The sequence below is a fragment of the Ischnura elegans genome, chromosome 5 (assembly GCF_921293095.1).
Source record: "Ischnura elegans chromosome 5, ioIscEleg1.1, whole genome shotgun sequence".
Classification (NCBI taxonomy): Eukaryota; Metazoa; Arthropoda; class Insecta; order Odonata; family Coenagrionidae; genus Ischnura; species Ischnura elegans.
Genome location: NC_060250.1, coordinates 109,518,579 through 109,546,475, shown reverse-complemented (window position 1 = coordinate 109,546,475; position 27,897 = coordinate 109,518,579). Strand labels below are relative to the sequence as shown.

The 27,897-nt window shown below is 36.5% G+C and overlaps 2 protein-coding genes across 2 annotated transcripts in view; one reads left to right on the top strand and one right to left on the bottom strand.

The window, feature by feature from the left end:
- Positions 1–1,199: 1,199 nt before the first annotated feature.
- On the top strand, positions 1,200–5,375 carry LOC124159412 (SOSS complex subunit B homolog). Its single transcript, XM_046535205.1, has 2 exons — positions 1,200–1,451; positions 2,061–5,375. Exon 2 carries the CDS (start codon positions 2,309–2,311, stop codon positions 3,038–3,040), a length of 732 nt encoding a protein of 243 aa, XP_046391161.1. The 5' UTR covers positions 1,200–1,451; positions 2,061–2,308; the 3' UTR covers positions 3,041–5,375.
- Positions 5,376–7,853: 2,478 nt separating this feature from the next.
- The window catches only part of LOC124159409 (mediator of RNA polymerase II transcription subunit 23), a 37,303-nt gene continuing 17,259 nt past the window's right edge, over positions 7,854–27,897 (bottom strand). The window contains exons 13-22 of the mRNA XM_046535202.1: positions 27,002–27,159; positions 24,080–24,260; positions 23,862–24,004; positions 23,047–23,188; positions 20,852–20,951; positions 19,953–20,189; positions 16,862–17,021; positions 13,478–13,762; positions 11,389–11,595; positions 7,854–8,377 (exon numbers count right to left, since the gene is read on the bottom strand). Of these exons, the coding sequence (XP_046391158.1) occupies positions 8,239–8,377; positions 11,389–11,595; positions 13,478–13,762; positions 16,862–17,021; positions 19,953–20,189; positions 20,852–20,951; positions 23,047–23,188; positions 23,862–24,004; positions 24,080–24,260; positions 27,002–27,159 (1,752 nt within the window). The 3' untranslated portion in view covers positions 7,854–8,238. The remainder of the gene's footprint in view (positions 8,378–11,388; positions 11,596–13,477; positions 13,763–16,861; positions 17,022–19,952; positions 20,190–20,851; positions 20,952–23,046; positions 23,189–23,861; positions 24,005–24,079; positions 24,261–27,001; positions 27,160–27,897) is intronic.

Below are 27,897 nucleotides of genomic sequence, written 5' to 3'. Positions count from 1 at the left end.
CGAGATTCGAGTGATCAGGGTTCTAATGTTGATCATATGGCTCTTCTAAAATGCTTAAAAAAAACTTAAATTTCACAACTTATAAAATTTACCGGGGCAAGGTCCTCGGTTTGGCCCCCCCCCCAATATTTTTTGTAAGTCGGCACCCCTGCTGTCGTACTACTCATCTTATTTTTGGGCGAGGGATAATATTTCAGATTTTCCAGCACCTGAAAGTGATCAGACATCCGCGAATCCCTCGGATTATATCCATTGCACTGTTTTCGTGGAAGTTTATTCGGAAATTATTTGCAAAATCTCTTTCGTTCTTATATTTCATATGGTATTTTACTTCTTTAAATCTCAAATTATTCCTTTGGTGAGTAGGCAAGCATCGTTATAAAATAGCCTTTAACGGTAATAATGGTTCTTCCGGAAATTATTCACCCCGTTCAACGATTAAATATGCCTATTCTATACCCGCAAAACGTCCCTAGGATAGAATCATTTTTTAGGTTTGATGTGCCCTGCCATTATTATTATCACTTGATTGAGACTCAGGAGATTAAAAACATTAACACACGTCACTTCATAAGAAGTATTTCACTTCGGCCTTGGTAAGAAGCCGTTTGCGTTTCTGATATTATATTTGTTAATAGTGTTTGAAAGCAAGGAATAACATCTATATTCTTATAAGGCCGTGGAAACATGCCGATGGGCTCAGAGGCAATGGTGCGTACGTAGCTTCTATGACAACTTATATTAACGTTTACCACAAGATAGCTATAAATAATTATTTCCTTAAATATACCTTTCCTCACTACAAAAGGTTTTAACTGCTGACAATCTTTCGTTATGGCTGTAACTGATTTTACAAAGGTATGGAAGCAGACGAAGCTGAAATCCAACGCCTTCCATTTGATTAATACTCACGTATGAGAACGATTTCTAGGTATTTTTCGCTATAAGATGTTAAGTGCATATGAACTTGTTAACTAGTAACCATTGTCGATGTGTTTATATTCATTTTTGCCATAAATTAGTTCATAATTACTGAAGTATCGTATACAGATACGTAGGAAACTTGCCCTTCAGGATAGGTGGCGCCCCTACCGGCCTCAACGGGAAACGGCTTCATTAAATGACCATGCCTGAACGGAGAGTGTCCAGACCTTCTCATATTCTAAGACCGTGACAGAAACCACTACCCCACTACCATTGGAAGGGGCGTAGTTGAGTTTTCAGCTGGGCCTGGGCGCTGTCGCTGTGGTTTTCAAAAAAACATGGCGACCGATGGCGAGTATATCACGTGACATGAGAGAAGATGGAAGTGCTGAGTGTGTTGGTGTAATGAATGTAATTCGTAAGGGTTATTTGATGGGAAAAAAATTGCTTTGATTGAATTCCTGTCCTGAGGTCCTGCCATATTTGCTGAGAAGAGTGCAAGAGGCGTCTTTAAGCATCTGTCCTGGGTATGAAGCGCACAGGGTCAATATTACATATCTAAAGCTAGCATTGAAAGTATTGAAACGAGACTTTATTCATTGTCTTCGTGTACCATTGGAATGTATGTAAAAATTATATAGTTATCAACCTTGGGAATGTTTTCATCTGAAGGAGTGGAAAGCTATTTCACGAACCATTATGGTGTTTGGAGTAATTGATTAATGGAAATGGGGTCGCGTCCTTACTTCTAGTTCTACCTAAAAGGGATACAGTTAACTCTTTTTGTGATTTTGGCGTATCTAACGTTTTTATTTTTCCTTCATCTCAAGGGTAAGGACTAGTATTTAATATCATCGTATAAAGTTCGTTTCCCTCTTTGATGGTGGTCGTATGAAGACGTCTGTCGATTTAGTCACCCACAATCAATATGAAAGGGTTATTGTTTATGTGGATGATCTTTTGAAAAACTGGAGTACCTTGTCAATTAGGCTGTTTTTATTCGAATATTCATTTTGGGTTTACCGATTGTAGTTTTTTTCTTTTTTCATGAATAAAAAACCCTATTTGTGTCATTTTCTTATGCCGTTCGCCCGTTAATTTCTTTATTTAACTTCGCTTTTCCAAAACCTGTACAGGGATTCACTGCTGGGTGTCAACAGGTGCTCGTATGCATTTGTTGTGAGGAGGTGACACCCATAAGTCACCTGGAGCTGATGTCATCGTCAACCTGCTATCAAGTCGCAGAATTTTGTCTCTTCATCATGGAGCGTAAATGAACATCCGTGTTAAAATTATAATCAATCGAGCAGACGGGCTATATTCCGAAAGCCGATAGTGATTTGTGTTAAAAATTCGTGACTCAAAGATCACTAGATTTAGTGAAATGGATTATGTACAGATAAAAGATATTAGGCCTGGACTGAAGAATATTAATGTGGTGTTTATAATTTTGGAAATAGGCCATCCTACTGTTACAAAGGAGAATCGGGAAGTACGAACTTGTAAAGTTGCTGATCCTACAGCATGCATCAATGTCTCCCTCTGGGATGAACCAGGGCAGCTTTTAGTTCCCGGAGACATTGTTCGACTGACCAAGGGGTATTCTGCAATATGGCGTAATTGTTTGACATTGTATTCCGGAAAAAATGGGGACATCCAGAAAATGGGAGAGTTCTGTATGGTTTTCACTGAACAACCAAATATGAGTGAGCCAAATCCAGCCCTAACTCCCTTTTTTAACCAGGGCCCCCCTGCTGCTGGTGGTGGCATAGGTGGTAATAATGGCTCGGGGAGTAACAGCATACCTGGTGGGAATGGAAACAATGGTGGAAATACTGCTATGTCAGTCAGTCCTAGTAATGGCAATAATGGTGGACCTAATAATAACCAAACCCCATCTCTGGTTAATTCTGGAGCTCCTCCATCTACAGCTGCAAATCGAGCTCAAAATAGTGGTGGAGCTCCATCTCAAAACTCCATAGGTAGCAAAAGTTCTACACGTTATGGGAATGATACTTCTAATACAGGAAGCACAGGCCCTCCTGCCAAAATATCAAAAGGAGGATCGAGGGGTCGTGGGGGTCATAGAAATGGTACGAGATCTGAGAGGAGGTGAGGCCCGGCTGATGCTGTTCTAACTTGAAGTTTGCATCAATTAAGTCATTTTTTGTCATCTATCTCTAAAAGACTGAAAAACTGAACTTTGGTTTTGTTGAGATTTGAATTCCGTAAGGCTTTACGAGAATTTAAATATTTTCAAGATTCCTTTTTGAAACATATCTTTGCTCTTAAGTTCATGTTGCATATTTTCAGTCCATGGGTAGTGAATTATGACAGTAAATTGTTTCCTTTTTGGAATTTATAAACCTTGTTTGCACATTCTTTTGAGTGTAAATCTTGAGATAATCCAGTAGCACAATACCAATGGTTTTCTTTTGGTGTGTGACATTTTGTATGCTTATACTTCAAATTGATTGTTTTCATTATTTGTCCAAATTAAAAATTAAGTGACCTATTTTAAGGAAACTGCAGAGTCCGCAGGTTCTTGTTAACACCAGATATTTAAACAAGGTTTACCCAACAACCTGCTGTCACACATCACTGAGAGGCTGAAATCTGGAACTGCTGAGGATTACTATTCTTAGCCATTCGATAATTTCTGGTATAAGTTTGCTGTATTATTTTCTTCCAGAGTCCAAGTTACTTGATACGATTACTCTCTAATGATAATTTAACATTTGGATATAATATGAAAGATGTGTAGTTTCAATGAGAATATTTTATCTTGATAGCTACCTCGATAATCATTCTGTATGCAATTTTTTTTACTGAACTGACACTTGTATTTTATGAACTAAGAAAGTGATGACAATGGCTGAGCCAAACATAGTTCGAAGTGACATTACGAAGTAATGTTTTTTCTCTATCAGGCTAAATTCAATGTTGATGTGGAGGAATGTGAATGCTCCTGAGTTACTGTAAAATACTGGTAATCAAGGTCTTCCATTTTATTTATAGTTGCAGATTATGTGAAGGCTAGGTGGTCATTATTACTGTGTCAAAATACCATAGGATTTCATGGTGATGTCTTGCATGGATTAAAAATGTCATTTCATTTGAAAATGAAGTATATCCTTATGTAAACATTGTACGGAGGAGACCATTAAATTGAGAATTCCTACACAAGTTGCGACACTTAGATGAAATCAAGTTTTTATTCATTGCCCTCCTCTCCAGATTCGCATAGTGATTTCAGTTCTGATAATGTTTACTCTATTCTAATATTTACCTAATTCATGTCATGTAGACAATCCTTGATTTGTAACTGTGCTTAGTGTTGTCTGAATTCCTCCAAATATGATATTATCCCTTGCCTCAGTTCAGCTCAGAGTTGGAAGTATGCCATTGTAGTGACATATGGGTATGTAGATGTTAGTTGTTTGAATTGTGTGATGCCAAGCCTACCTTACCATGAAAGGATCAACTTTTGACGATGTAATTTTTGAAATTACTTAGCTCTGATGACCCTTGTGACTGAGATGAACTGATGACTGAGAGACTGATGAACTTTCCCTTTCATCTTAAGTAGACCCGTGAAATGTCCTCCACTTTCAAAACTTGGTTTCATTTATGACAATGCCCTGGTGTTGAAATTCAGCGTGAAGATAATTTCATATAGAATCCCTCATGACTACAATTATTAGTTAATAAAATATAATTTATACTGAAACAAATTTTTGCGGTGTGTTTGGTTTTGGTCACCATGATTTTGGAGAGCATATCACTAATATCATGAGAACAATTCCTTGGTATGTATCAGATCCCCCATGAAATGCCTTTTGGTTATTGAAAATTTTATAAAAAAAGGCTAAATAGTTGGTTCAATTAGAATTAGTTTTAATTCCTTGTATTGTTTAGAAAAATGAAAAGGAACGACGGAGGAAGTCTCCATGATCAAAGTTGCCTCCTGACCTTATCAGTGTCACATGCTTATATATAATTTCTCAGGCAATCTACCTTATAGTCTTTTTTAATATTCTGATCAATTAAAGTTTACAGCTGTGGAATATTTTGGGATATTACAGCTCATGAAATAACTTGACTGTTCATAAGTTGTACGGCGCAAAGATGTTTTGAATGAAAGCAGAACATACGGAAGGAGCCAAGATACTTGGTTATAAACTGCTTCCAGTTGAATTATATTCCTCGAGTTCACTGTTAAATTCTAGAATTCGTTCCATTTGGATAATTTCTGAACTAAACTGTGATAAGTGAGCTTGACTTGATATGCTACAGATGGTAATAATATGTACAAAATTGCGTACTTGTATGTAAACAAGGATTTTTGGCTCTTTTAAGTGTATCATTCTGGAAAGAAAACCCATGATTTACTGCCAATGTACTGAATAATCACTATCGATTAAAGTTTGAAATTATTTAGTGAACCTTTATTTTCGTGAAATTTTTTCGACGATACACCAATGCTCATTCATTTTGAGTCATTCTCTCTGTTAAAATGTGATCCCACTTGCTTGACATTATTGTACATTGGTGTATATCTACCAGTTATGCAATCAGACTGGAAAATATCCTGGAAAAATACTTTAACATGGGAAATATCTTGCTGTTACAACACTATTCTTAATTAATACCTTAATTTGTTGTAAAAAATCGAGTGCTCATCAAAACTGCAATTCGAAGCATATAACTACATATGGAATATGTAGCAGAGTATGAAATGATTTGTCTCTTAAGATTCAACATGAGGATTTGAAACTGTTCAAGCACTGTAACTTTCAAGTGCGAATTACATGATGATCAGTCCTACAAACCCACCTGTCCCATCCCTATGCCTATCTTTCTCATCCGAATCGGTTCATACTTGTTTACTGTGACCTCTCTATTATAGACAAAATTAATATACCTATCACACCTAGAAGTATTGTAGCAACGAGGAATTCAACTACATTAACGACTTATATTAATGAGAAAATGTATTTCATTAATAGTAATTTGAATTGTAATGACAAAAGCCTCGAAAATATGAAGTGAGCATTAAAAAAAAATTGAATTTAATTTTAAGAACAAGCAGACAGTGTTTACTTAAACATTGTAGGGTTATTTCTTGATAGTGTCATCCTCTTGATACATGAAAAACTGAACTTATCCTCAGTGATACCATTTAGAGAAAAATGATTGTGCTCACTCCTGTTAGATTTGTCAATGGTGAATTAATGATGCATACATAATATTGGAATGGCTTGAAAATATATAAATCTCTGGAAATGATAGGTTAGACTGTAAATATTTCCTTTTCTACCCAATACCTGAATGGCTCCCTAAATGATGAAGAAAAATATGTGCTATTGATACATATCTTTAAATTATATATTAATATGTACATATTTGGTTGTTAATACTTAAAATTCTTATGCCTTTAAAATTGAAGGATTTGTTGAGTTAATGGAGGCTTACTCCCTGTGCAATTTACAAAATAATGCTACGTGAAGTTCTGCATAGATTAAATTGGGTTGGATAAATTTTATACAATGAAATGTGATGGCCTGATTACCTATAGAATGTAATAGGGTAGTTTCCTTCATCAAAGAAAACGAAATGCAATGATTGCGATTCCTTACCCACCATTAGTGTATTCATGATATACAAATTATTTGGTTTTAGAAATCCCAGTTCAGACGAATGGCAACGGTCAATTTTAACCTCATTTGAAGAAGGCCAGATTGGCGCCAATGCGATTCCGCTCCACATGACGTCACAGGGATCTAGTTTCTATACGAGTAGATAGGAGTTTTACATCATCTGAGATTACTAATGCATGCATGAGGCACAGAGATCAGGAAAACATCTCTTAATAATCACACATTTAAAATACCTAAGTTCGGAAAGTTTCCTTCGTTTGATAGGGGAATAATAATCCTTATTTAAGCCAAGTGCTACCAACTAGCAGGGTACTCAGCTACCTGCTAGCAGCCTGCGTCGTATCAGCGCTCAAGCCTCGCCCCAAGGTCACCTCACAAGGCGGCAGGGGGAACCAGAAATACGTCACATGGACTTTTTCCCATCATTCCTCATTAGCCGTCGCGTTTTCGCGCGCTTGAAATTTTTCACTTTTCGTTTAATCGCAAAAAATAGATATCGTAATTTAAAAATCTAAAAGTCTGAAATTCGTACTCCAAGAGTAATAATCTTTCGATTTAGGCAATAAAAAAATAATAGGAAACCACCCTATTAGACTCCATGGTAGTTCATTTAGCCAAATTTATTGATAACTAGCAATTACTCTCTACTTGAGTTATTCATTCATAGTATGAGAATATTCAAGCACATACTGTGTAAGCACTATTGGCAGGAAGATTGAACAAGTTTGTTTTTACTGACAAGTGGAAGAGGGGTGTCACTGCATTGCTTACCAAGGCCAGGCATGACTCACAATTTAGTAAAGAAAGGAGTAGTGGTCCAAAAGAACTTACATTGGGTTTCGTGCTCAAGCAAATTTTTTCTGCATTATAGCGAATGCTCAGATAGTACATGGCATTATCAGCATACTAATGATAATTTATCAGTATAACCATACACTCCAGTTCACAAAGAGAATGCCTTTTTATCGTGATCATGTGACATTGCCAATTAATGAAACTTCCAAAAATAGTTTAATATATTTGATTTTCTTTCGAAATCGGTTATTAAAAAATCTAAAAATTTTATGTATAAAAGTGGGGGAGAGATTTGATAAATGCTGATTTTTTTCTCTCATGGTGGAGGGGTTAAAAATGTCCTAATGCAGTACGTGAACACTCCTATTATACTAAAGGCGTCTTACTTAAGTGGAAAATATTGTTTCATACAAATATGGATGCAATGCTTCCACAAGTAAGTCTCTCACCTTAAAAGAAATTAATAGAAGATAATTTGTTTAGAACAATCCTGGATCAATAATTTATTTTGTAAAATACTTTGTTATATTTGACTAAATAATTGACAAATTTTTATTAAATAATACCTTACTTGTAAGAAATGCTGACACATTCACCTGGAGTGGATTCAGTATGATGTACTTAGTGCTTTATGCCACAAAACCACAAAATATAATACTGATGTTAGGAAAAAGACACCAATTGCCTAGCCCACCAATATTTGTGTTTGTCACTTGGAATGTTCACTGAAATTTCATGGCTGATTTCATCACCATTTCTTCATTTTCACTGATTTTGTGATAAGCACATTCTGTAGTTTTTAATTTTTCACAAATCATAATTTTCATTGCCTGGAGATACTTGAGACCATTTATTCAAATCACACAGCATTTATTTCTTCAATATTAATGTGTGCTATGAATCTTAGCCTCATTTGAAGTGCCGGTCGTAGTTTTCTTATGACACCTTCTACCTCTGCTTTCATCATGTCTCCCACAAACATGTATTTTATGTGGTATCTATAGTCGGTTAAGGAACAGACAAGATATGAGAACTATGCATACAGAAAAAAACGTATAATAGTAATTCCTTAATAAGCATCAACAGCAGATATTTCACTTTAGACAAAATATTGTTGTGCACTGAGCACATACATAATTCGAAAAGACATGATGGTTTATTTCTAATTATAAAATTATGTTTAAGTGCACATAACTCACTTTACCTTCTTTGTTCTATCCACACAAAATGGAGTACATATATTGTGACCTAAAATGTCATCAGTTATTGAAAACTTTCTACATAATTGAAACAGCATTTACTAACCTGAATTCTTTGATATCCATAAAAACAAACTTATCAAAAATATATAATTCTAACTAACTCTACCTAGATTTCATCACTTCATGACACCATTGTTGGAGGTTGGCAGAAGAAAACTGAGGAGTTACGAGAAAGGAGCAATGAAAGATGGGTTTACTCACATTCACAAAAGTAAAGGAAGGAGAATGAGAGTTAATGGAGGTGGAGGTCATGAAGTAAGAGGATAAGTTCAAATGACACCTATTTCAGAAGGCCATAATCATAATTTAAAGGCTAAGATAATTTTCAGATATAGGAGAGGTAAATGGTATACAAAAATGTTACACTAGAGATTGGAACCTAGATGCTTTGTCGACTTGTTTTGTTGTCTGTGGCCAAAAATGACCTTAAGAATGACATCACCCCTCACGTACTCCAAAAAGAAGAGGGAGGTTGGGTTTCCTTGAACAATAAGAGAGACTATGATATGATAACCCATATGAAAATTATTAGATAGTGTTCCCATTTCTATTCCCGTGGCTGTCTATATCCTTTCTGTCTTCCAGCAAATTCTGTCCTTGACACAAGCAATTATGCTATCCTTATCATCACTCCATAACAACCAGACCCCATGTCCTCCCTTTCTTTACTCCACCCCCTGTTCAAAAATTCTATGAATAGGAGCTTGATATTCTAGGTTTGTACTTTGACAATGCCTAAAGAGTAAGAAAAGAGAAAAGGTATATTGCATTGCGTGGAACATATCAAGTGATTCTATTTTAAGTAAGAATACAGTTCCACCAAGTTATACCTGAATCCATTTAGTTTATTAGATTCCTTCTTTACATATTCTTGAATGGCTTCAATGTGAATATAAGGAGGTAATACCCTTTTTATTTGGGTAAAAATAATCGCAATGGAAAAGAAGCGCAAGCCCTTGGGAAATTTACCTCCATCAATAAAATTAGTTTGCCGCACTTGTGTGTTTTGCCCCTTGCTTTCTGTGGTAGCCCTCTCTTCACAAGTGCTTCACAGTTTTGGTGCATATTTTTAATATATGTACTTGTAAAAATATTGGTTGGAGAGCATTTTCACTATGGTTACTGCAGCAATACATGTTAAGGTCACTACGTGATTTTGACTGTTAATGAATCGGGGAATAACTTCAGAAAAGTTGGTCTGAATTAACTGATTTGTATTGAAGGAGACATGAGTAGGATAAATTTCAAACTTTATCCACGAGTTTCATATGCAAATTTTGAGTTTGCTATTGATTCGAGTGGTATGTTTTCCAGCCCCGAGTTCTGACTTCTCATTCAGGCTCCCTGATTAAGTATAATAAATATGTTAGCAGCTTAAGGAAGTGGGGGTAAGCAGAGAAAGTTTTTTTGGCAGGTGACTTTCCCTTCACTGACCAGAAGACAGTAGGCATGGCTCAGCGCTAAGTAAATTAAGTCATTCTCAGACCATCATAATTCTAACATAGTCAATCTACTAGCAGAGCCAATAAATCTAACACCTTCTCTTCGTGCTCCCTTCTTTAGTCTAAACCTAGTTCATTACCAACTATAATTTTACCCTTCATTCCAATTCCTTTTTAATCTTACATTCTTATTCTTCACACTGAGGCATATTTTGCATAGGTATACCCTGCAGCATGCAACTGGCCATTTCTTAGGCCTTTGTGAATGGATTATCCTCAATCCCCAGCTATTAGTAGATCTCCTGTCTCCACATGAGACCTAAAATAACTGTGACCACCAATGATCTGCAGAAAATCATTGGGTTTCTCATCCTCATAGGGAAATCTTTCCTTTCCAAAGAAATATTAAATTTTAGTTTTGCTACTAATGGCCCACGCCATCCCTATGACGGCATTGGGATTCCCCTCCCTTCCATCCCTATCCTCTAGCAGGAGGCATCACCGGGCTCCTGAGAGGATGGGAGGCGGTGGTGCCTCTCATCCTTTTTACCTTCCATTGTCCCTCCCCTCCCGAGGTACACGGGTGAAAAGCGAAGGCTTATAGACCCTGCCCTCACGCTTTCTTTGGCAAGAAAGGGCAGCTTTGTGAATTTGGCATAAGTTTGCTCCAGCTCTCTCTCTTTCTAAGTACTACCTATCCCCCATTAGTAAAGCCCACCAACAGTGTTTGGCTCTCAAGAAAGGGACTTTACCCCACTTGCATTAGCTACATGCACTCAGCTGCTAATATATTTTAAATTGGGTATACTGGCAGAGAATGTATAATTTGATTTGAGACATAAATTTCAGTACTAACTGGATTGAGGTGGTTAAGGGAAGGAAAGAAGCATTACCTATTAAATCTGGAAAAAGAAGTAATACAATGAATGAAAATGAGAAGGATTTGAATATAATGGACAAAAAAATTAGATTAAGGGATTTGACGCCTACCTGAAAGGATTTTTTTTGTAATATTAAACATATTTCAGGCATTGATGAAATCTAAGATGAGATGAGATACGTAATCAAGAATCCAATTAAATCAGATCAAATTCATGAATTAAAGATCCAACTCATCAATAAGTAGAGTAAGAGCCCAAAGTTAGGCCATGAAGAAAAATCAGTGCAATGGCTTGTTCTGATGAGATAAATCATAACTGGCTATCACCTCTGCCCCACTGACCATCAATAAGTGTAAAAAAAACTTATTCTAGCAAATACCAGCCTTGACCATAAAAAAAATAAATTTACTTTTGCAAAGGATACAGCAAATCACAAATTGGATCCATATATCTGAGGACTGGAACACTTTTGTCAACCTGCTCCAATGATTCATAGAGCTGCAGCGTTAGATCCATCACACACCGAGGATGATCTGTGTTGAACCTCTGAAGAAATGGCCCAACAAGATGGCAAAGGAAAAGAAGTTGTTCTTCACTCCGCACCAATGGCCTCAAGCATTCCTTGACGAATCTACAATAAAAGTAATAGAGCATTAAGTTTGGATGTAAAGAGTAAAGCCAATAATACATCAACAGCAGACTCCCAATTATCCGGCTGCGGTATTCCATGTTGCGGATTATCCGCGCATGATTTTCACTCTCGCTCAATACTTTCCGCGATATTTATAAAAATAAAGTTGGAATAAAAATCGCCCGAATTACTGCATTTGAACGCTAGGATACATTGGATTCCCCTTTGTTAAACGTAAGCAATTGCGCGCTAGCTGTATTCACGGGAGCTCCGTGTTCCTGTTTTCCAAGCCTCGCAGATTGTGCTCCGTGATCACGAATACACATCCTGCAGCAGTTGCAACCTGGAAAACTAGTGCAAGATGCAACTGTGTGGCGTGATGGCGTAGTGCCTGAAAGTGTTGTTTCCGACATCGCACAGTGGTTTAGAAGAGTTTTTTTCTACTTTTCTGTATCCGTGATCACGCAGCCACCGATGCATGGTTTTCAAAACCAGTACTTATATGGAGCCATAATAATACGGGTACAACCTTGTTATCGCCACTAAAAAGATAGTGGACTGGCAAAGAAAGCTCTCAATGAGTCCGGGAAGCACTCCAAAGTAACAATATCTGCAGCGTTCCCACTCAACCATGAAAACCTTAAAACCGTGAATTTCGTCTACCGTGAAAAAACCTGGAAATAGCCGTGAATTATGTCGAAAAGCCTTAAAAATCTCTCAAACTTGATTGAAGATCTATGATTGACAGATCAAAATAAAAATTGATACGTCGATCATTATTTCAAGGTCAGTCACTCGCAGACACTGTCCATGCATTTATCTGCACACATATATTCGAAGAGCAATTATTGGTCCGCGTGCCATGATGATACACAGACCTTAAGCCTGTGATTGGAAGACCGGTAGCTAAAGAGTTCAATAATCCTGGCGAAAAATTGACTTCCCTGCCACCCTCCATTTTCCCACACACAACCTTAAGCTGGCTCTAAATTTTGGCAACGATTGGTGCCATAAGAGCACCTTCATTGCTGCGTTTGCATTCCCAGCATTTATATTAAATTTTTAGCTAAAGTGTGGCCGGTTATTTTTACGTGATCAATATTTCTTCCTAAAATGGCTTATCAAAAGACCGTGAATATGGCACAATTTAGACCGTGAAAACCTGGAAAAAACTGCGAATTTTATATTTTAGTTTGAGTAGGAACCCTGATCTGTATAAATAATAATATATTATTTGTTTTATGTAAATTATGAATATGACAAGACATCAAAGTTTGAGTTATCCGTGTTTTCCGATTATTTGTGCCGTCTCTCCCCATCATTAGCCTGCATAATCAGGAGTGTGCTGTATTTAAAAAATTAATTTGAAACAATGCATGTGTATTAAAATTTCAGAAAAGTTAGCCTGCACTTATCACAGTTTTTTTACAACATGGTATACATAATACATGCATGATAAATAGAGAAGAAAAAACTGATTTCATTTAGTAGACAACCCCCATTAGTGGGCAGTCAATCTTTAAGGCACAAGCAGCAAAACATTCTTGCTAATTTTCTAAAACCTCAAAATGATAGAGCCGCTTTAGCAGACAGTGTATAGGGGCATTTTTCCTCATTAACAGAAAACCCACTTTATTTTTATTAGAAATTAACACTGAAAATAGATTCCATAGCAAATCTGATTCAAACAGTCTCACACCCACATCTAGAAACATCATCAGAGTAATGGTTGCTGATTTTTTAAATTTTCCTCTACATAAGCATGAACTTTACTGGCCCTAAATATAAATGGCCTTATGCCCTAAACACCTTGTATTAGCTGTCACTAAAGAAAATTTGTCCCCATTGAACACAATGAAAATATAAAATAAATATGCCTTACTGAGGTACAGTACTCAGTTGTCCCACACCAGCATGATGCCACATGGAATGTGCAAGGGCCAGAGTGTACGAGAATTTGTTCTCCAAAAGAGATTCATGAGTAGTTGCAAAATTGAAGAGTTGGAATGGAGTATTTTGGTAGTTCCAGTGAGCCAATTGAGGACAGCCCATCACTTCTGTCAAGCGATCATGTAGCACAGACCAATAGGATTCTGGCATGGCAGCCATAATAAGTCCGACTGAGTTAATCCACATTTCAATTTGGTTTGATGGAATGACAGTGTACCTGTAAGAAAAAAGAAAATCAACAAATTCCTATTGTAGAATAGTAAATACAAAGGAGTACATATGGGCATATTGGGCAACTGAGACAGAAGGATAAAGCAGTTCTGAGGAAATTGTTGTGAAGTGCTTAGCTCAAAATAAGAAAATTAAAAGGTCTTATGGATGAGATGGTATACCAACTTATATGCTAAAAAAATAAAATTCTATGCGAGCAAACCAATTTCCTTTCTAATCTACCTATACATATTTGGAAACTGTCACCTTTTCTGGGTATTTAAAATATGCTGTGGTCAAATTACTCGAGGATGGAACCCTTATTTAATAGGGTAGTTTCCTTCATCAAAGAAAATGAAATGCAATGATTTTGATTCCTTACCCACCATTAGTGTATTCATAATATACAAATTATTTGGTTTTTCAAATCCCAGTTTAGACAAATGGCAATGGTCAATTTTAACCGCATTTGAAAAAGGCCAGATTGGCGCCCATGCCACAGGGACCTAGTTTCTATACGAGTAGATAGGAGATTTACATCGTTTGAGATTACCAATGCATACATGAGGCACAGAGCTCAGGGAAACATCTCTTAATAATCACCTATTAAAACTGCCTATGGTCGAAAAGTTTCCTTCGTTTGATAAGGTATTAATAATCCCTATTAAAGCCAAGCTCTACTCGCTAGCAGGGTACTCTGCTACCTGCTAGCAGCCTGCATCGCAGCGAAGCACATACCCTCGCCCCTAGGTCACCTCACACCGCGACAGCGGGAACCAGAATGACGTCACGCTGGGTTTCCCCAGCATTCATAATTAGTCGTCGCGTTTTCACGCGCTTGAAATTTTTCACTTAATCGCAAAAATAGATATTGTCATTTAAAAATCTAAAAGCATGAAATGGGTACTCCAGGAGTAATAATCTTTCAATTTAGGAAATAAAAAATAATAGGAAACTACCCTATTACTACTTAACATCCAGTCTCACTCTAACCCAGTTTCTCAAAAGTATTTGAAAAGGTTATCCATGAGCAATTAATTAATTATGTATTTGGAAAAGATTCAGATTCTTTCAAACCAACAACTTTGTTTTAAGAAGGGGCCATTTAACAAAAACAGCCTCAATAGCCTTCAAATATGAGGTCACTCAATCAATAGACAAATCATACAACATATCTGCCCTAATATGTTACCAATCACAAAGCATTAGATAGTGTTGGCCATAATAGGCTATTTGGAAAACTAGTTAAGAATGGAATATGTACAAGAAAAAGAATTGCTTTGGTTTTCATCAATTTTAAAAGACTGTAAACAGATAGCATACATAACTTTCTGTGATTATAAATATATGTCAAAATGCGAAAACTTAATTCCGGAAGCCCTTTAAGGGCTAATGCTTATCCCATTGCTTTTTAATTTATGTATTAATGACTTACATAACAACATGAGAAGTGAACTGATATTAAATGCTGATGATACCACATGTCTTATTAAAGGAGAATATATTGAAAAGTTAACAAGTAAAACACTGGACATCATAAAATATCTAAATGAATGGTAAATGGCATAAAACTAAATACATAAGTCCATAACTAATAAAATCAAATTCAAACTAAAAACAACACTCTCTAGACACTCCAAAATAAAGACGTAAAATATTAGCTGCAATTCTAAACTTCTTGAGGTAATGGTTGATGAGAATGCTATATGTATATTAATGGAAAGAATATTAAAATAATGCTTCAGTTAAGCTTAAAAAGGCTTGCTGCAGGATATATGGTGCGGTATTACGAGGAGGTGACCAACATCTTAGGTCATTCGTGCCATGAGGGATGATTAAAAAATTGCAAAAGGGGAGCATGGCTTAGTGTTCCATCGGATGAATAGAGTGCTGTGCTCAAAAAGCCCTTCACAAAACTCGCAAGCAGGGATCATTGCCACCCCAGGGATTTTAACGCGATTCTATGCAGTATTAAGCCATCACTCCAGACACCACACCAACTTGACCTACATTTGGTATGTCAACCTTAATCAATGCAATTGGGAGCATAACAAAATTAACAATATACATTAGCTAATTCAACACAATAATGAAATATAAGATAACTAAGGGGAGAGGCAAGTAGATAAGAAAATATATTTAAATTACAGAAATATATACAGCCCAATCAAAAAGAGTATGTGCCTACATATAATCATACTGACCTATATTCAGAGGATTTAAAAACATTAACTCTACCAACACTTAATATATATGAATTGCCGATGTATGTCATTACCAAACTACAGAAATTTTGGCTCTAAAAATAAAGAAATGGGGGGACTAAATACACACTAAAAATTTCAAAATAAGTGGGCACATAAAATATATCGAATTTCAAACTATTATGTCAGTTTTCAGGTTTTTCAGGAACTGCACTAACACAACTTAACATGAATCTATGCCTTAGGTGATGAAATATCACACAGATGGGATCAAACGTGTAATCCAAAGAGTCCTCCCTCATATGATACATTATCCCTCATTATGATTTCAATAGACATGACCCGAATAATTTTAACATCATAAGAGGGTTCCTAGATATTTTCCCAGAAACCATTTACTAGAGGCAGTCATAAAATACCTCTTATTTTGCTACCTTAGGAAAGGGTGGATTCAGACACAAGGCATGGAAGGGTACATGCCCCTCTAAGATCTCCTTTCCCCAGCTATCTTCATAGTACTGGATACAACCGCCTAAATACTCCGTACACCTGCCCATGTTCAAAACTTTCATCTTTCACCCATCAAGAGCCATGCCTTTCTCATACAAAAATACAACATACAAAAACAGAAGTATAAGCAAAAGCTAAAGACTGCTAATGCATGAATGATTCACATTTCAAGTGTAAAAAATATCTTTAAACTCAGCTATGATTAATGAGATTTATCCATTACCAACTAGGATTGAAGAATAAATAGCAAATACAATTAGAGTTTCAAAACCATGCATAATTAACCCTAAAATAAGCCAAAAAGTGATCATCCAATAAAAAAATACTTTCATTTAATTACTGGCCATAACCATTTGTTAATAAACAGAGACCAAAAACAATATAGTACATACCCTCTGGCAATAACATCAAGTAAACTGCTACCAACAGTGGCAGGAAGAATGGGTAATGCCATCAGCTCCACACAAGTTACATACAAAACATGGGCAGCAGGGTTGGGGAACTCGTTAAAACGCCAATCTGTAGTTGGAAAGTGAGGTTTACCCGACATAGCTGAAAAATTGATGTTAAGGTAGATAAAAAAATGTTGCCACAGAAATTACATGACCCAAATATATCAACACAAAGAAAGTTGAGTTTTTAAAAATATGGAATCACCTTACTTTCAAATTGCGAATACAGCACACTCCCGATTATCCAGGCTAATGATGGGGAGAGGTGGCACGAATAATCAGAAAACACCAATAATCCAAACGCTCACTTCATTTTCTTGTAATGTTCATAAACTACGTAAATCAAACTATCAATTATTATTTATGCACTTATTCTGGTATTTTAGAGTGCTTCCCGGACTCATTGAGAGCTGTCTTCACCTTACCTCAATCTTTTTAGAAAATAACGTGATTGTACTTGTATGCCTAACGCTCCATATAAGAACTGGTTTCGAAAAGCACGCATCCTTGGCTGTGTGATCACGGATACAGAAAAAAGGTTTTATTGAATGCTTCAAAAACTCTGTGCAACTTAGGAAACTACACTGTCAGGCACCACGCCACGTAGTCACGTCACACAGAAGTTGACCGGGTTGCAACTGCCGAGGTACGCGAATCCATGATCATGGATCGCGGTTGCACACTGCGAGTAGAGGATTCCTTTTATGTAAATATTTTATACAAATTCTGTTTTACGAAATGGGATTTTAATAGAGGTAATAAGCCCGGTGTTAAAATGCAGTAATTCTGGTGATTCTGCATCCAATTTTACTTTTCATAAAGATCGCGGAAAACATTGAAAGAGAGTGAAAATCATGCTTGGATAATCCACAACACGGATAAGCCACAGCCGGATAATCGAGAGTCTGCTGTGTATCCATAACACAAAAAACAAATTAAGTTTCAAATACATCAGATGACTTGATTTAATATGTTCATGTTTGTTTGCTAAAAGATTTTCATACTTGACACATGAGGAAATTAAAATATTTAGATATATTTTGCCAAATTTTATAGAAAAATAGGTTATTTTGGGTTTGCAAGAAAAGAACCTAAATTTTCATTAGCAAGGATTCAAAATTATGTTTCCATGACAATAAAATCACCAAACAATGCTTACTATGGGGCCTATTCTGTAACAGATAGCGGCTCCGCTATCACGACGAAGATGCTATTTCTGGCGCAATATTACGCCCCCCCCGATTCACTATCTCAAAATAGCGGCCCCTAAGCGGAATTTGGGGTCGCTTTATAGCATCGACAATAACGCCAGCATTTGGCTCGCGTTATTCCGATAGCGGCCCCTACCAGGGGCGGAGTTTTGTACACGTCCAATCATATTTCTCGATTCTTTGCAATAAACAAATGAGACACTCCGAAAACGCAGCAGGATACTCGGCAGCCCGGGAAGAAGTTAAAAATACGATGTGGCTTGTGTTTGGAGATTTTGCTCTTTTTCTATCGGATATTTTCTAGCCTAAGTAAATAAGCGTCTATATTCAAGGGCTACAGTCGCCGATGGAAAAATATCGCCAATTTTTGAGCTTAATATATCGGAATTTACAAGTATAATTGTCTTGAAGAGGACTTCGTCCGCTACGCACTATTCGTTCACCTACGCCTATAATGATTATACTCTTATGATTAGTGGTGACGAAATTATTTTTACCAGTACGTTCATCTTCAGCCACGGCTTGTTTACATCGTTTGCCTCATTGCTCGCCGTAATTCTACGATGTCCACAGTTAATCCACAGTTGTCCACAAGGGTAATTATTTAATTATAAAACATTTTTGTCACTTGAAATCACATTTTAAGCCATTTTAAATACATTCGTTGAGGAAAACAGCTGTTTTCTAGATCACGTGGATGTCATGGAAGTTATCATCGCGAGTGTTGTGATTGTGAACTCGTGTGACATACTTTACGGTTTCTAATACCAATTTCTCGAGCAATGATTATGGATGTGTTATCATGTTTGCATTTTGATACCATTTCCATGTTACTTCAAACAACTTAGCGTTGATATGACTCGGACTAAATATACTGCTGTACAGTGTAAATTTGTGATATGCCGCCGGAGGAATGATGTTGAAATGTATGCAGTTTTATGATGAATAATTTATTAAATGTTTCCTTGTTTCGAGCAATCATTCTGTTTATTTGCCCCTTTCTTCCGTTGGAAATCACGGTACGTACGTATTAGTATGCATTGTCAATTGCAGCGGTGCTGTCTGTGCTGTGTTATAGAATGCTCGCAAGGGCATTTATGAAGGTCGTAGAGATATTTTAATGTTAAATCCCATTCTCTGCTGATGAGCTTGATCATAAATACTGTAAGAAATTTTCGTCGTCTGCAATGCGCGGAACTGTTTTCGACCGTCATTTGCATCTTGCTCTCGGAGCTCGGAGATCTTGGATTTGCAAGTAATATCATAAAACCTAAAATTGGCTTTCGCTGACCACTAGATAACGATGGAATAATTTAAAAAAAGATATTTTAATCATTATTATGTCTAATAATTAGATATTTATAAATAACTTAATGAGTTACTCGACTTGTATTATTTGCCCTACACTAATTTTCATACCGACTACAGATTTCACGGGGGCGATATATTACGCCCCCAAAATCGGCGTAATATAACGCGATGCAATTTGCTGAATCAAAATCGATGCCATTTGAAAGAGGGAAATAGCGGCGGCGCAATAAAGCGGCCCCAAGATACAGAATAGCCCCCTATGTCATGGAACAAAATATTTCATGAAATAGTAAAACAAAATTGAGGCATTGAAATCCAACATGAAGTCTAAACATTCACCATAAAAGAATTTGAAATAAATTAATATAGATTTAGACAATGTAGATTGGAGACATGTAAAACTACTCTCTACCACTACACTGTAAAAAAATACATTTTGCCGAAAGATAAGCAAATAAGATGTCAGTAAAAACTCAAGCCAAGACGTAAGTTGTTATGATAAAGGATACTTTCAACAATACGGCGAACAAGACGAACATAATAATCTAAGTCAGGTAACCAGGATATATCATCAGGCTGCCTCTGCATATATCCTTGATAAGCCTCAGACAGGCTCCAACCATGAGGTCGTATTTCCCTCAATGATCCCAAAACAGCTGACACCAATCTTCTCTTCAGAGCTGGACGATCTCTTAATTTTCTTTCGTAATAATGCAAAGTGTTGTATAAATAAGTTACAGGGCGATCTACAAAGAAGAACATGAAAAAATTATCATAACCTTGTCTTTTTTAATAAATGAATCAAGACTTCATAGTTCTGCCTTATATGTAACCTCATGGCCAATCATACACAACCAAGCCCTGGACGGGGAAAATGCACCCAGCCGGGATTCCTATCAGAGACATCTGGGTTAGCAGGCAAGGACATTACCCACCGCCACCAAGGCCAGTATGACATATGGGTAAATTAACTCGGAAACGAACAAATTATCTTCCAAAAGTACATCAAGCATTTACTCTTTCTTCTACCATTATCACAGAGATACTCTTTCCACATTTATGGCTCAATTTTGAGACTTGAGTTGAAAATATTTAAAAAAGAAGTGCATCTGAGCAAACAAATGCATAGAAGAAAAGGCAACCATCTACTCTGATTCTCATTAGTTCGAAACTTAGTCAATGACAATAATATTCCTTAAAACTTAAACCAATGACTGATACAGATGAATGCAATTCACTCTTTATCTTAACTCAAAAAATTATGAAATATCCTAAAGTAATAATAGGCAAATAACATAATTTTTAATATAAGATAAATACTCTAGTGACTTGAAAGAGTGATCACACTTCGTTTGTTCATTATGAGGCAAACAACTTACTTTAAGAACTAATATAAATTTATACAAACCATGAAATTTATAAAGACAGCCAAGATGCTCCAATAATGTTTCAAGTGATTTGGTAACTGGGGGAAGTTCCAAATAACGGTGTATGACTATATCAAAAACCTGAAATGGAAAAAATTATAATAACAATAACTTTCAAATTTGTTGAATAATGTATATCCAGGAATGAGACAGATACCAGGGGAGGGGAGAAACCAGTTTTAGGCTGAAAAATGTCACAAGAACATTAAACACTCCGTATGCCATCACTTCTGTTCCATAAATGAGTAATTTTCTACGTCAAAATATTATTCCACATTGATGTGGATAACCAGAATCAGAGAAGGTCCACACCTGAGACTATCTGGCATGGTGAATATCTACATTATACATTAGGTTCCACAAGGTTTTGCTAATCAGTGACTCCCCCAATGATTCTATCAGTAGGTTGGGTTGGTTAGGTAAGGGTAGAGCCAGTGGCAGATCTATGGGGTGGGGGGAGGGGGGATATAGTCCCCCCATTGGGCCGGCACACTAGATAAAATCAAAGTCTTCGGGGGTTACCACTTTGTACATAAGTTTTTAGTTATGTTTTCCTACATATTGACTGACTTGAACGAATTCAAATCCAAATTAGCTATAGAGTTAGGGCCTATTTTACATGCTTTTGGAATGTTCCAATCCAGTGGTAGATCCAGAGAGGGGCTTGGGTATCCAATTTACACTAGATAGAATCGCTATCTCTGTTCCCCCCCCCCCCCCTTATCCCTATCCTGGATCCGCCACTGGATAGAGCTAACCCAAAAATTAGCCAACACTGTAAAAATGCACCCATTTGTAGAAGTAGGGCCAGTTCCTTTCCCACAGCTTCACCAGGGATACGAATCCACAACTCTTCCGTGGGCAGTCTCACACTCTACTCCCTTGAATACCACGTTCTTCTTTTTTTGTTAACAAGGCGGGTAAAAAGTCATGATCTAATATGTTACAGACATGGTTGTGGTCTACTTATGGTCTTTGACGATAAGAAGCAATGAAAATATATACTGCCTCACGTATCTGTTGACGAAACTGAACTCCTCAGTATACATAATGTGCACAACAAAGAAAGAATAAAGAGAAGTTCAGTCGCCAAGTTATTCCGGTTACATCTATGGAACAGGAACAACACAGAGACAATGCAAGCTTAAAATGACTTTTGGGACTGAAGATTTGGAATTAAAGAATTTAGGACTTTCACTTCCTACGGGCAAAATTCAGGTGGAAATTCAAAAGAATTCAAATACTGCACATGAAAGAGGGTTTTCCAGGAGTCCCCAAAATTTTAAAATAAATGTTGAAATTATGGTTTTTAAGGCATAATACATTTAAAAAAATAATACATTTTTACAAAATACATTTTTTTTAATTGCCATCAGGTGAAGTTCAGTGACGTAGGATAATAATTACATTGCACCATTACCAAAATCCACTACCACCCTTAGAAGAGTAAGGATTCTAAATTTTTTTACTTCTCTGATTGACGGACACAAAGCTTTCTCATTAGAACAAGGCTAGAGGAATATTCAACACTGTACAAATAGCACTATCTTTAAAGATACAGGCAATGCATGATCACACTCAAACAAGACGAGACAGACTGGAAACCTAAACAGCATGAATCACATAGCTTGCCTGTCTTTGCTTTAAAATAACAACATCTCAAAATTGTAAGATCAGAGATGTTCATCCCTTGAATCTCTCATTCGAGACCTATCCTGAGCCTCTTTGCTTGAAAGACCGAGAGAACGCACTCCTTCCCTCCACCTCCCCATATTTCCAATGTCCACATGCTTCCTCTCACTGAGCGGTTGTCTCCTTCTACTCCCCCTAACTCTTCGCAAGTGATGCCTTCCCACTGTGATTGATTTTGCCATTCTAATTGTTCAATAAATTAATTAATTTATCCATTTCTCATGAATTCAAAACTTTCATTACACCATTTGCGTAGCCAACATTTTCATAATTTATTATTTTTTTAAAGTAATTAATTTAGAGAATTTGACTAAGTTTAACTTTTAATTACAGTATTCAATTTTTCAGATTATCATGGGCCTGTGACCTTCACGTGTTAGCAAAGGTTTCACACAGATATTTACACCCACCTCACTACAGGTGGTAACACCATACATGGGGTAATATGGAGAAAATGATATTTTCATAAAATGACATTACTCACAGGCAAAAATCTGAGGCACACATTTCCAAAATACACTGGCAGGGAATGGTATGGAGATGATGGACCACCACTTTGCTCAAGTATTCCTTCAGGCGCAAACTTCTCTGGATATTTTCGGTGAAAAGCCAAATGTTTCTCATGCCTGCAGATAATGAGACTTGCATGAGCACATTGAAACCACTAGGAAACATTAGGTGTACCACAGGAAAGAATATTTCCAGATTATTTCATAAAACTAAACATAGAGACTACTAATGAGGTAATATTATACAAAAATATTAAATTAAATATCCATGATTTATAAAATTAAGCATTACATATTGAGTATTACAGGGGTGCAGCCAGGAATTACGGCTGAGGGGGGTTTAGGTGCAACTAATTCCGGGATGTGTGGGGGTATGGAATACCCACCCGGATAAGCGGTGAGTGCGAGATTAGTAAATTGCTGAATTTCAAGATAAATGGTTCAAAATGGTGAGTTTTACGGCTCTCTGAGGGATATTTTATTAATCCTTACGCTATTCTATTAGTAATAACAATCAAATTAAATAAAATGAATTAAACTTAAAAATTTCTCAGAGCTCTGGGGGGGAGGGGTTTATCCCCCCAAAACCCCTCCCTCGCAGCGCCACTGGAGTATTATAGAAAATGAAAAGTTTCAGTCATGTAATTATGACAAAAAAATACCTAAGAATCACACCAACCCTGGTTGATGCATCATTAATAGAATTTTAATGATTCTGATAGTTTCATGGCTTACTCAGGATGCTCAGGAAAGTTAAAAGGTCTCAATACTCTAGGCTTTCCGCACTTACCAATTTGATTGCTTCCAATGCTCGGGTGAGTTTTCTTTCACGAATTCTTGAACTCTATTTCTAAACTCTGCAGCCTTTAGCAGCAGCAATTGAATGATGAAAAAGCAAACTTGTGCTTCACTGCCTTCCTGGGTCCTGAGAGCCTACAATCATATAAGAATTATAAACCCATACATCACATCACTCAAATACAGAAAACATTAAGACTGGGTACTTACCAAGCATAGAACGAGCCTATCTATGGTCACAATGTTATACTTCCAAATCATGTCATTAATCGCATCTACACACTTGTTCACATGCTGCCCTCCTCCAGAGTTGGCAAATTCAAACACCAAATAATCACAGAATTTTCTCAAATGGGCAGAAAGTGCTCGGGCACCTATTCGCTCCAAAATCCTAAAGAAAAATAATAAGTATAACATAAAACTTGAAGAAGCATATTAAAAAGTTAAATAAGGTACCTAAACTCTTAATTTTAAATTAATGCTCGATGAAAGGAGACTTAAATTAAGCCTTTTCAAGTCTAGCCTGCAGGCCATTTATCTACTGACATTTAGATAACTACCTTAAGCCTACAGTCACATCAAACAATCACCCAACCAATCTTTGACATTCTTCCATTCTATGTTAGGCTTAAGAAAAGGAAGTCATTACATAGTAACTCATTACTGAGCATTTAGAAAACTCAATATGCATAAAAATCTATTAACTATATTTAAAAAAACAATAAACAAAAAATGCTTTAAACAGTAGTTTTATATAGGCAGCCACATTACACTAGTAATATGCAGAAGTTTAAATCTAATACAGTAGGTGAAAAAATTGCTGAATTACATTATTCTGCTTGCTGCAGTCTCACTCTGTAAGAAGTGTAGAGGCATCTTATCATGGCATTTCAAAATCATTATAATGCATTTCATTTCGATGATTTCAATGGAGATATAATTTTTCATTCACTGATTTCAAGATTTCAAACATCAGAGTTCATGCATCTCAAAATCACTTAAACCACATCATTCATTTTGATATAAGGTCGGATGATTGAAATTGGACTTTCACTAAGTTTGAGAAAAAAATATTTTCCAAATTAATCAGCCTAGTTCAACTGACATGAACACTGCTGTAAAAATATCTTTGAGCTCAAAATATTCTTTGCAGAAACGGTATGCAAAACATGCTCGTTAAGTACACATTTACATAGTACCTCTAGTCTTTCTTATGCAGCTTTCAAAATTTGTAATAGATTTTAAAAATTATAAATTTTGCTATATTCATAGTTGTTTTAGATGAATAATCATGAATTTATAAAAAAAAACATCTCACTCAATAAATTATCATTATGAGACAAGGTTTTTCAGTGTTCATATACCATACATATGTCATTTTTTAATTACAAACAATTCAACTAGTGACGAAATCTTCTGAATGTAGCATATACTTAAAATTAGAGATGGGTCGAATAGCAGATTTCTCGAATTCGAATATCGAATTCGAATATTAAATCATAGCTCGAATATTCGAATACCTCGAATTTCGAATACCTCGAATACTAAATGATGAATGCTGGAATGTTTGACTCGGTTGCCTATGCAGCAGGCAACACAAGATTTTGGGGAGTAATTTTGATTTCCTTAAAATGATTCGAACAGGAATTTAGCTGATTAATGAATAATTTAATTTTATGGAAACAATTGGGCATATAATTAATTCAACTAACATCGCTTTACCCCCACTCCTGCTGCCAAGTGCTAGCTGACAATCTGAGGCATTTTGCAAAATACAAGCTCTTTTCCACCGAATTTTCTTCAGTTATTTTCAGTCCATCTTTGGGAGTTCTCACGAGATAAGAAGATGAATTGGAATTGCTATCAGGGAGAAACCAAATATTCTGAGAAAATATCCTTTTGTCTGTGACTTTAACAATAAAGATTTATAGCACCACTCATAAATTGTAACTTGATATATGTTTTCGGAAAAAAATACCGCATCAACTTCCGAGAAGCTCTGCTGCTCATATTGAGTTTCGCCAGAATGCTAAGTCTCCGTCGTGTTTTGACATTTATTTCTTTGCGTAAAATGCTTAAATAAACTCAGAAATACGTCGTGTTTGGTCTTATTCTTTTTGAAATTACGCGCACATTACTAATATTTCAATTCAATAAAGGTGTAACATCAATTGACGAAAGTCATTCTTAGACACCCTTTGTGCTAATAGATGACTCATGCAGCGGTTGACCTCCACAGAAATGGGGAACTTCGAAGCTGGTAGGAAAAAAAAGGTCAGTGGGGGAGGAATGGGAGGGCCCGAAACACGTTTCTATTGTTCTCGCGTATTTTTTCGAAGCTAAGGTCTTCGTAATATGATCCCTGCGCGAGCTGTGACCTTTTTTTTATTTTGAAGAAGAGGAAAGCCTCAGAGGGGGGGCTAGTGCTGAATGGAGAGGGATACCGGACCTTGGGAAATGCGCTAATGTAAGTATCCCACGGTACTCACACAGCAGTTGACCTCCAGAAATGGGGAACTTCGAAGCAGGTAGCCAGAAAAAGGTCAGTGGGTGAGAAAAGGGGGGAGGGCGTGAAACACGTTTTTATTGCTCTCGTAACTCGATATTTTTTTCGAAGCAGGGGTCTTCGTAATGCGATCCCTGCGCGAGCTGGGACCATTTGTTTGATTTCGGAGAAGAGGAAAGCGTCAGAGTGGTTGAGGCGAGTGCTGAATGGAGGGGGATAGAGGATCGTGGGAAATGCCCTAAGGTTGCTATCCCACGGCACTGAGTTTCTCCTGGTGGGGGGAATCGGGGATTTTCGGATTTTTTCACCTGACTATTTTCGGTTCCCCTCGTCGAACACTTTTCACCGCTAAAATCCACTAATTTGATGCAATTCGTCAACTTGCGTAAAACGGCGCTGCGAGCACTAAATGACTACAGTTCTCTACATTTTTCCAAGTCACTACCAACGACGTGTGTGCGACAGTGTATGACGCGAAATTCAAAGTATTCGAGGTATTCGAGGCGGTACTTTTCGCATAACTATTCGAAATCTCGAATATCGAATACTTTCTAGTATTCGAGGTATTCGAGTATTCGCGGATACTATTCGCACATCTCTACTTAAAATATGAACTATATACTTACTTATAAGCAATGGGACTGATTATCCTTTCAGTTTCCAATATCATTTTCCACAGAAGACAAAGGAATAAAGGTTGCGTGCTTTGCACTGAGAAATGAGCAATTAAGTCATTTTCATTATTCATGGAAATCCAATTACGATATTCTTCTTCCACAGCTTTCTGAAAAATGAAAAAAGACAGTAATTTTACCATATGTAATGTTGCAGATGAAACATAGGTACAGTCACTTTCAAAAGTCTCTCCCCATAGCCAGCACGATCAACTACTTTCTCCACTAACAATAAGATGGAACTTTGGGTATTGCCTTCCCTTTCTGCCCTGAAAGGACCAGTTTGCCCTAATCTCACCATCCACTTAAGTCTTACTGAGGCATTCTTATTTATCATTTTTTCCTTATGATTCTACCTGACTCTCAAGGCAAGAACACAAGGCAAAGTGTAACTTCTCAGTTACACAATTCTCAACCTGATAAGTAGACTGTCTGAATTTACCAAGATGAATTAGAATCGAAGTACACACTTAAGGAAGAAATGAAAATCCGAATTTTTGACTGAAAAAGGACTCCAAAAGTTACCTATGTAATTATTTTATAAATAATGCCTTTGACATACAATTACTATAAGAACTAACCCTGTCATTTCTCTGTGTTAAAATAAGTGTTATAGACACTCTGATAGATGCATTTATTAATTTGCGTGGGATATACATATATACTTTTCCACAGTTTTTTATATGCCTCACTGCATGCGAAATTAAAAATTCCACTGAATACTAATTATCTTTACTTTAGCATGATATTTATTCCAGCCTCAACTAGCATTAATTCAAAATCAAATATTTAAAATAAAAAAAATATATTTTAACTTTCATTATGTAATATACCCACACCCTCATTTT

Bases quoted from the DNA above. Each gene is read 5' to 3' on its own strand.
- LOC124159412 (XM_046535205.1), top strand. From the start codon at position 2,309: ATGGATTATGTACAGATAAAAGATATTAGGCCTGGACTGAAGAATATT.